General features: G+C 42.8%; 1 protein-coding gene across 1 annotated transcript; it reads right to left on the bottom strand.

Moving 5' to 3' along the window:
- Window positions 1-7331: 7331 nt before the first annotated feature.
- On the bottom strand, window positions 7332-10348 carry lepa (leptin a). The gene is made up of 3 exons (XM_024379558.2): window positions 10083-10348; window positions 9186-9447; window positions 7332-9034 (listed from the first exon to the last, which is right to left on the bottom strand). The coding sequence occupies exons 1-3, from the start codon at window positions 10154-10156 to the stop codon at window positions 8657-8659; spliced, it is 714 nt and encodes a 237-aa protein (XP_024235326.1). The 5' UTR covers window positions 10157-10348; the 3' UTR covers window positions 7332-8656.
- Between the last annotated feature and the right edge of the window lie 497 nt (window positions 10349-10845).

Below are 10845 nucleotides of genomic sequence, written 5' to 3'. Positions count from 1 at the left end.
GGGCAGGCTCGGTGCTCAAGAGCTCCAGTGCGCCTGCACGGTCCGGTCTATCCAGTACCACCTCCATGCACCAGCCCTCCGGTGGCAGCCCCCCGCACCAGGCTGTCTCTTTGTCTCATCCCTACAGGTGCTCCCGATCTGCCAGAGTCGTCAGCCAGTATGGAGCTACCCCTCAGCACTGAGCTGCCCCTCAGTCCCGAGCTGCTCCTCAGTCCCGAGCTGCCCCTCTGTCCGGAGCTGCCCCTCTGTCCGGAGCTGCCCCTCTGTCCGGAGCTGCCCCTCTGTCCCGAGCTGCCCCTCTGTCCGGAGCTGCCCCTCTGTCCGGAGCTGCCCCTCTGTCCGGAGCTGCCCCTCTGTCCCGAGCTGCCCCTCTGTCCCGATTTGCCCCTCAGTCCAGTGGGGTCATGTAGAAGGGTCGCCGTGGTTAGGAGGCCACGGAGGCGGACAATGAGGCGGACTAAGACTATGGTTAAGTGGGGGCTACGTCCAGCACCAGAGCCGCCACCGCGGACAGATGCCCACCCAGACCCTCCCCAATAGGTTCAGGGTGCCACTCCACTTCAACCTTCAAATAATAATAATCACAGGCAGAACAGTTGAAACTGGAGCAGCAGCACGGCCAGGTGGAGTGGAGGCAGCAAGGAGTCATCATGCCAGGTAGTCCTGAGGCATGGTCCTAGGGCTCAGGTCCACCGAGAGAAAGAGAGAAAGAGAGAATTAGAGAGAGCATAATTAAATTCACACAGGACACCGGATAAGACAGGAGAAGTACTCCAGATATAACAAACTGACCCTAGCCCCCCGACACATAAACTACTGCAGCATAAATACTGGAGGCTGAGACAGGAGGGGTCAGGAGACACTGTGGCCCCATCCGATGATACCCCCGGACAGGGCCAAACAGGAAGGATATAACCCCATCCACTTTGCCAAAGCACAGCCCCCACACCACTAGAGAGATATCTTCAACCACCAACTTACCATCCTGAGACAAGGCCGAGTATAGCCCACAAAGATCTCCACCACGGCACAACCCAAGGGGGGGCGCCAACCCAGACAGGAAGATCACATCAGTGACTCAACCCACTCAAGTGACGCACCCCTCCTAGGGAAAAGAAAGAGCACCAGTAAGCCAGTAACTCAGCCCCTGTAATAGGGTTAGAGGCAGAGAATCCCAGTGGAAAGAGGGGAACCGGCCAGGCAGAGACAGCAAGGTTCGTTGCTCCAGTGCCTTTCCGTTCACCTTCACACTCCTGGGCCAGACTACACTCAATCATATGACCCACTGAAGAGATGAGTCTTCAGTAAAGACTTAAAGGTTGAGACCGAGTTTGCGTCTCTCACATGGGTAGGCAGACCATTCCATGCTCTATAGGAGAAAGCCCTGCCTCCAGCTGTTTGCTTAGAAATTCTAGGGACAATTAGGAGGGCTGCGTCTTGTGACCGTTGCGTACGTGTAGGTATATACGGCAGGACCAAATCAGAGAGATAGGTAGGAGCAAGCCCATGTAATGCTTTGTAGGTTAGCAAGAAAACCTTGAAATCAACCCTTGCCTTGACAGGAAGTCAGTGTAGGGAGGCTAGCACTGGAGTAATATGATCAAATTTTTGGTTCTAGTCAGGATTCTAGCAGCCGTATTTAGCACTAACTGAAGTTTATTTAGTGCTTTATCCGGGTAGCCGGAAAGTAGAGCATTGCAGTAGTCTAACCTAGAAGTAACAAAAGCATGGATTAATTTTTCGGCATCATTTTTGGACAGAAAGTTTCTGATTTTTGCAATGTTACGTAGATGGAAAAAATCTGTCCTTGAAACAGTCTTGATATGTTCGCCAAAAGAGAGATCAGGGTCCAGAGTAATGCCTAGGTCTTTCACAGTTTTATTTGAGACAACTGTACAACCATTAAGATTAATTGTCAGATTCAACAGAAGATCTCTTTGTTTCTTGGGACCTAGAACAAGCATCTGTTTTGTCCGAGTTTAAAAGTAGAAAGTTTGTAGCCATCCACTTCCTTATGTCTGAAACACAGGCTTCAAGGGAGGGCAATTTTGTCATCTGCATAGCAGTGAAAGTTAACATTATGTTTTCGATTGACAAGGTAAAATATATAGTGAAAACAACAGTGGTCATAAAACGGAACCTTGAGGAACACAGAAATGTACAGTTGATTTGTCAGAGGACAATCCATTCACAAACTGATATCTTTCTGACAGATAAGATGTAAACCAGGCCAGAACTTGTCCGTGTAGACCAATTTGGGTTTCCAATCTCTCCAAAAGAATGTGGTGATTGATGGTATCAAAAGCAGCACTAAGGTCTAGGAGCACGAGGACAGATGCAAAGCCTCGGTCTGAGGCCATTAAAAGGTAATTTACCACCTTCACAAGTGCTGTCTCAGTGCTATGATGGGGTCTATAACCAGACTGAAGCATTTTGTATACATTGTTTGTCTTCAATAAGGCAGTGAGTTGCTGCGCAACAGCCTTTTCTAAAATTTTTGAGAGGAATGGAAGATTTGATATAGGCCGATAGTTTTTTATATTTTCTGGGTCAAGGTTTGGCTTTTTCAAGAGAGGCTTTTTTACTGCCACTTTTAGTAAGTTTGGTACACATCCGGTGGATAGAGAGCCGTTTATTATGTTCAACATAGGAGGGCCAAGCACAGGAAGCAGCTCTTTCAGTAGTTTAGTTGGAATAGGGTTCAGTATGCAGCTTGAAGGTTTAGAGGCCATGATTATTTTCATCATTGTGTCAAGAGATATAGTACTAAAACACTAATATAGTACACTAAGTCAGATCTGTCGGATAAATAAAAGGAGCATATAAGCAGACAATGAAAGCTCTTAAAATATTCGATGGTTACATTTCTCAAAACAAAAACATGTGCACCACCTAGTCAGAACAGTAGGTGAAAAATGAAGAGGTGAAAATAAACCAAATGATTACGTTGAGGCACGTGGGCTACTAACAGCTTTCTACACAACAGACAGTTAGAATTACTTTCAGTATACATATCTCCCTGGTATACATATCTCCCTGGTATACATATCTCCCTGGTATACATATCTCCCTGGTATACATATCTCCCTGGTATACATATCTCCCTGGTATACATATCTCCCTGGTATACATATCTCCCTGGTATACATATCTCCCTGGTATACATATCTCCCTGGCATATTACATCATTTATGCAGCAGCATACAATACATTTTTTGAATCATGATGACGTCAATGATCTTCAGGTCATAACTGTAGAAAGAGGCCGGAGTTCCCGATTTAGACTTGGGACCACACATCCATCCACTGAATAGCAGGCTAATGATTGCTTTGCAATGCTTGCAGTTAGCCACTGATTCCTTCCAAATCACTCATTGTTGAATTTACGATTTCCAACTTATTGTGTAATGTTTATGGCCAAAGAGCACCGATACGTTTTATCTATAATTTCTCTTCATTATTTCTCTTTATATGACAAGGATTAAAAAGGATTTGCCAGTAGATTGTCGACTTGATTCATGATGACTACTATTTAAGAAAGCTACTGTAGATATAACGTGATTTGACTGCATTTTATATATGGCCAATAACATTGAGCCTTCTCGGATGGGCACTTGTAATGTAACTCTATGGCAGGACCCAAGGGGCTTGAATTTTCGAGCTCTACCCTGGCGGTGACGTATGACATAGTGTCCCCATGAATGACAAAACACTGAGCCAATCATGGCGCAACGCTCCGTGTATTCTGCTGGCTTGCCCCACCACAGAAAGCATTTTGGAGCTGCCTTACACAAACACGGTCTCTTTTTAATTTTTTTTATGTTGCTTTATTAACTCAGTGATATATATATATATATATATATATATATACACATTACATTGTTTGCAAACTGATATGTGACACTTATTAATCCCAAAATAACATGTAAAACAGGCAAACCCCCAAAAGAAAGGGTCTGCCCCACCTGCCTTAAATGATGGGTCGCCACTGTTGTCATTAAATAATCACCCTGCACGGCAAGAGGTAAAGAAAACCAGTATAAACTGAAAAATGACAAGTACAAAAGACTAATGTGAAGACTCTGAATGTTTGAGTTATGTTGTGAAAAATGTGCAGAATGTTTTGTTTAAAAAAAATCTAAATAAATAGATGATATTAACACTTTTGTTTTGCTTAGAATTAAGCTTAAAAAGGAAAGTCCATTAGGAGAACAGAAATAATAAGATATTGAACATATTTCAGTTATTTATTGGTAACACAATGGTTGTTATACAGGGAAAGAATGAGTGTTGTTGTGTATGTCATGACATGTGATGACATCGAAGTTCATATCCAAGTAAAGGGGGGATGTCGTGTATTGATGTGATATATGATGTCACCACATCAGTAAAGTAGTGGGGGGGCGTGTTACACAGACAGTGATGGAGTAAAGACATGTTGAAGTTAACTCTGAGTCTGGTTGATGTAATTCAGTACAATATCCTAACTTAGCACAAGTTGTAAGTATAGGATTGATCAAAACCCACATACATTTATAACTGTTACTGACTTCAGTGTTAGTTTCCTTACATTTTGCATCATTCCATTACATTGCTTGTTTACATTTCTTTCCTCTGCCACATTTGTGTGGTTGTTCCCAAGGATAGCTAGCAATAGTGGATCATATTAGGCTAATGTATTACAAGTTGTGCAATCATTTAGGACATGTAGCCTATCTGAATAAAAAAACTCCCAGCTCAGATTAGGTTTTAGGATGATGTTAGACATTGCCCAGACAAACTCTGAGCCAGGAGTAAAATCAACTCATAAAAGTATCTCAGCTGGTAATCATGAAAGTCTGAGGTATTGCAAAGGAAATCTAGTGATGACGCTAATTGACCAAGTTGCAAATGAATGGTGAATGTGACTGTACATCAAATGTGGCAATGGTAATACTTGTCGTGTCTTTGGCTATGCCAGATTAAGTGATATGACATGCTATTCTATGAAATAATTTATCCGTAATTAATATCACCTGATTGAGCTAATCATGTAAATGTAATTAACTAGAGTCGGGCACCACGAAAGAATATTTATAGAGCTGTTATCTTCCGAATAAACTCTTAAAGACCTAGTAATATTTTACATCAATAGCAGTCAATATCAATCGTCGTCTTAATTCTGTCTCATCTGAAAGTTGTAAATTCTTGGTTATCTGCACGAACCCTGGCTAACAATTTGAATCAGCAATACAAAATTGGGTTTAATTATTTATTTACTAAATACCTAAATAATCACACAGAATTACACATACACATAATTAAATCATAACTTGATTACAAATTACGTCATAAAGGAAAACGTCCCTAGCGGGCAGAACAGATATGACAGCTTGTTACACAAAATAAAAGGGGCTGGGTTTGAGTGAAAGAGCGGGAAGACTGAGGAACAAAGGGAAAAAGCTGTGCTATCGTAAATACAGTATCTTATGCATTCTAAATTACCGCCCATTTGGAAAAGGAAAATGCAATAAATATTTACTCTGAGCTGCCCTTCGGGAAGATTAGTGGTAGATGGAAGGCCGTGTTGCCAAACCGAGTCATTTGAAGAATGTCTCTGGTTGTCAATTGGTTACGTTGTAGTAACGTCGTTGGGTGATAGACGGGATACTCCTTCCTCCTTCCTAACCCTCGTTGCATCTGCTGTTGCTAACTCAACGGCTAGGAGGTATCACTTCTGTAGTGAATAAGAGTTCAAAGTTCATACCATTCGCAACCAAAGCTCACGCTGATGTTGGCTTCGTTCTGTAGTTATTATCTGAACCATTCTGACATAGGATCGTCGTCCTACATCCTCGGAACAGGAGGTTATATTGTCGTCAAGGGCTTATATAAGAAGGGAGAGGAGGGCGTGTTTGAAAAGTTTTATAGCTCATGCCCCTTGACAGGGGCAGGCCACTGAGTCCTATTTGACAGGGGCAGGCCACTGAGTCCGCAGAGTCCTATTTTATGAAAACCCAAATCTCACAGGCCAACGTCAAGACGTACTTTAATTGAATTTTTGCATTACACGATCACTTTGCCTAGTCTTAATTATTGCCTAATATGCTGAGTGTACAAAACAATAGGAACACCTTCCTAATATTTAGTTGCATGCCCTTTGCCCTCAGAACAGCCTCAATTCGTCAGGGCACGCCCTGATCTGTTTCACCAGTCTTTGTGATTGTCTCCACACATCTCCAGGTGTCACCTGTTTCCCCATTAGTTCCTGGGTATTTATTCCTGTGTTCTCTGTTTTTCTTTTGCCAGTTCGTCTTGTCTTGTCAAGTCAACCAGCGTGGTTTTTCAGTGCTCCTGCTTTTTCCTTAGTTTTGACCCTTGCCAGCCTTGACTCTGAGCCCACCTGCCTGACCATTCTGCCTGCCCTGACCTTGAACCCGCCTGCCACTCTACCTCCTGGACTCTGACCTGGTTTATGATCTTTTGCCTGTCCACGACCTGTCTTTAGCCTGCCCCTTGAATTATAATAAATATCAGAGGCTAACCATCTGCCTCCTGTGTCTGCATCTGGGTCTCCACCTGTATCGTTATACTACAAGGTGTCGAAAGCGTTCCACAGGGATGCTGGCCCATGTTGACTCCACTGCTTCCCACAGTTGTGTTACAGTTTAAACCTGGAGCCTGAAGCACAGTTCACTTTAGACTGAACCATTGTCATCACAGTTTCATGATTAGTGAGGAATATTAGGGTAGATTTATAGGACCATATTGTACAGTTTTCCCACCTTCCAATATTTCATGGAATATGGAAAATTTCAGGATATGTTTTTTCATTCATCAATATATTTTGTGCGTATGGTCTCTCCAAACCTATTTAAAAAACATATTATTCATAAATACTTTCTTAACCCTAAATAATCTACAAGATCACAGTATTTTTAAATCTACCAATTGAAGCTGAAAAGGAGGTAAAAATGTGTATTTTCATGGATTTCTTTTATTGATCTTTAATATTCTGGATAATACTCTCCATATGTTCCAGTGAGTTTGTCGAGAAAATTCTAATTGAATGTACACTAAATTTAAACGGATGGCTTTAGATAAATGTAAAGAAAACCCTATTGAATGAAAACTCCAAGAGAACATCTGTTGGCCAGCAAGTGAGAGGGTTTTCAGCTGTTTAATAAAATGTATTCAGTGCGCTCAAGGGAACCACGCATGCAAAGCCATTTACTCAGCTGCATAAGGTAAGTCTGAATACCAACTGCTGAGAAGTGTGTAGGATCAGGCTCTATGTCGGGCTCTATGTCGGGCCCCATTCATTTGATGAAGGAAGACTGATAAAAACAGAATAATAGAAAAGGAAACCATTTTATTAAATAGACTTTGCATTAAAGATTAAATAGATTAAAATGTACCAAAAATATATTACAGTATAAATCATTTTGTTTTACCAGGTGAGTTGACTCAGCAAACATTCTCATTTACAGCAACAACCTGGGGAATAATTATAGGGGAGAGGAATGAGACAATTAGAAGCTGGGGATGATTAGATGGCATATTAGACAGCCAGATTGGGAATTTAGCCAGGACCCCAGGGTTAAGACCCCTACTCTTACAGTAAGTGCTATGGGATCTATTACTGACCACAGATAGTCAGGACACCTGTTTAACATCCCATCCAATAGATGGCACCCTACACATGGCAATGTCCCCTATCACTGCCCTGGGATCTTTTTTTCAGATCAGAGGAAAGAGTGCCTCCTACTGGCCCTCCATCACCACTTCCAGCAGCATTTGGTCTCTCATCCAGCAACCCACCGGGACCAACCCTGCTTAGCTTCATTGGCAAGCCAACAGTGGGATGTATGATGGTATGTTGCTGGCATAAGTGCTTATAGTGTCAAGAAGAGAATGAGTTGGGATGTGTTCAGTGAGGAATCATATTCAGAACCTTGTATATAGAATTGTAATGAAATAGAGCTGACATGACTCACTGCTCTTCAGGATAGACAATCATGTGTTCTATACAATGCATTTCAATCTGAATGCAATGTAACGTTGTCATTGAGAATCCATCTTGGAATGTCATTGAGAACTGATCCCGCCCCCCCTCTCTCCCCCACCTTCCCTCTCTGTCACTGCTCTAACATCAAAACATCTGGTTTCCTGGCAGAGCCTGTCTTAGCTTTCAGGAAAACCTCTCTGTGAGTATGATGACATCACTACACACATGCAGTCTAGTCCTCCCTGGAGCAGACAGCATTACTCAACGTGTGTGTGTGTGTGTGTACATTCTGCAATACAGCTGATTCAATACTTAGTAAACACTTCCCCCTGTGCCACTGACTGAGGGGTGTATAATACTACAAAACAAAGCTGCTTATTTTTTCTCTTCTTGATAGAAATAAATATAAATAAAGATACGGTCCTTGTCTAAATAATACAATATAAAATGTCTTAACTTAGCAGGAGATGGTGACAGTGGGATGACCTACATTTAGGAGAATCTTTAGACACCATGACCCCACTGTCCAGTCTTGCTTCAACTCATTCTAGGATTTCAGCAGATCACGAGTTGATCATAGTTCAGTTACTCAGTGACAGTCACTGTCAGTAACAGTTGTTCAGCATGGCACAAACTGATCTGAGTTCAGTTGCTCAGTGATTGTCAACATTAGTAACAGTAATTCAGCTGATCCAGGTTCAGTAGTAACCGACCAAGGTAGCCCTTGAGTCTGTTTAGTGCAACTGGACCCACACTCAGACCATACTTCCTGGTAGTGTCTTTCAGAGCCTCTGACAGCCCTCCCTCTCCTGTCTGTTTCTGTTGGCGGCCTGGGCAGCGTGATATCATCCAGTTCTCCAGCAGACCCCTCATAGTGGAGGTGTCTTCCACCAGCTGTTTGAGGTTTGCCCATTCTAGGACGAGCAGTAGGTCCTGGTAGAATCCCATGGTCTCCACTATGGAAGGCAGGCTTTCTATATGCTGATCTACTGCAGCCGCAGGGAGAAATGGGTCCATGCCCTCGATCAGGTTAGGAGATATATCCAGCTGGAGGAAGAGAGAAATGTGATTAATATACGATTAATGTAGGTTATACATGCTGTTTTTTTGTTTAATTCATCAACAAGCTAAATACTGCATAAATCAGTACACCAATGATTGACTGACTGGATGACTGATTGATAGATTGGTTGATTACCTTTTTGATCCTAATCACCATGGTTTGAGCAAGGTCTTTGACCTTGGTCCTCACTACATGCAATGAGAGTGAAGCTCCCGCCCCCACGCTGAACAGAGCCAACAGAGAGGACAACAGGAGGGCCATGGAGCAGTCCATATCTGTAGTCTGGAGGAATGGGTGTATGTGCCTGAACGTGTGTACCTGTGTCAATATGTGTGCAGGTTTGTGTCTAGAACCTGGTGGTTTCTCTGTGTTTATATAAAGAACAGCACGGGCACTCCTGTAAGAGAGAATATATACATAAGCAGGTTGTTCTACTGTGGTCTGTTGTGAAGCACACATACAATTATCCACTTGAATAATATAAATCTGATAATATTTAAAGTCTAAACTTCAATGTAATGTTTTGGTTGGAGATGAATGTTTGTTTTAGACAAATCAATATTTGGCAGAGGGTCAGCGGTGAAATCCCCACTTAGAGAGAACAGCCTGCCCTCTGCTAAATAGACTACAGATAAGACTCACTCTACTACCCCCATCCTACTGAAAACAGACAGAAATCAGTCGATCAGGTTTATCTAATCTACTTGGCTTGATGAATATTCCACATGCTTCCTTTCAAAGGTTCTCTAAAGTTTAAAGGAACTTTTTTTTAAAGTAAAAAGTTGATTTAAAATAACTGGAACGCCACTTCATGAAAGACAATCAAACCAAACCATGCAGTACAAACAAGATAAAGTTTAACCACATCACCTGCTCAAACCTATACATATGATATCAGTAGCACATACTAACACAACAGAGAGAGAAATGAGAAAGGATAATAGACAGAGAAAGAATGAAAGTGTTATAGAGAATGATTGAGGTAAGATGGAGAGAGTGAAAAAAGGAAGTGTAGAGGAGAGTGTATCTTACCTCTCAGGGTTTGTGTATGTGTCACTCCCAGGCTCCATCAGGGCTTCTCTTATAGCTGAGGGCAGTTGACTCATCTCTTACTCACCCTCACCTCGCCTGCATCCCCCTTACTCAAACCTCTCCCCCCCACACACCTCTACCCAAGAGTCCCCTGGTAGGGTAGCAGGGCAGGAGACTACAGGTTCAAAACATAACACACATACACACAGATACGTTGTGTATTTGCTGATTGTGTGGTAATCTGTCACAGGTTGTCACTGCTTCCCTGTTCTCTGTCTCCTCTCTCTGTGGATGAAACATTTACGTGTTTGAAAAGTAGGGTGTTCCCTGTGTGTGTGCGTGTGTGTGTGTGTGTGTGTGTGTGTGTGTGTGTGTGTGACTACAATACGTGAGTGTCAGTCACCATTAGGCTGGCCCCTATCTCATCGATGCATGTCAGTGCAGATCAGTGTCTGATGACTGGAGGGTTTGATTATAGCACCGCTGGAGGGACACTGTTATGGTACCAGAACTCTGGTCATACAGCTCTGGTGGTCCCAGGGACACTATTACAGCAGCCCTGGTCACAGCCCTAATGACCACAGCCCTACGGGTCACAGCCTTTCTGGTCACAGCCCTACCAGTCCAACCAGTCCAGTCTGAGGAAACAGTCTAGAATCCCAATCTGAGAAAGTGGAGTGATCACTCTGATATCATTTCACCAGAGATGCCAAAATGTACGCACAAACATATGCACGCAGGTATATACGCACGCACATATGCA

The sequence above is a fragment of the Oncorhynchus tshawytscha genome, linkage group LG19 (assembly GCF_018296145.1).
Source record: "Oncorhynchus tshawytscha isolate Ot180627B linkage group LG19, Otsh_v2.0, whole genome shotgun sequence".
Classification (NCBI taxonomy): Eukaryota; Metazoa; Chordata; class Actinopteri; order Salmoniformes; family Salmonidae; genus Oncorhynchus; species Oncorhynchus tshawytscha.
Note: the sequence above shows the minus strand (reverse complement) of the source record. Positions and strands in the feature narration are given on the sequence as shown.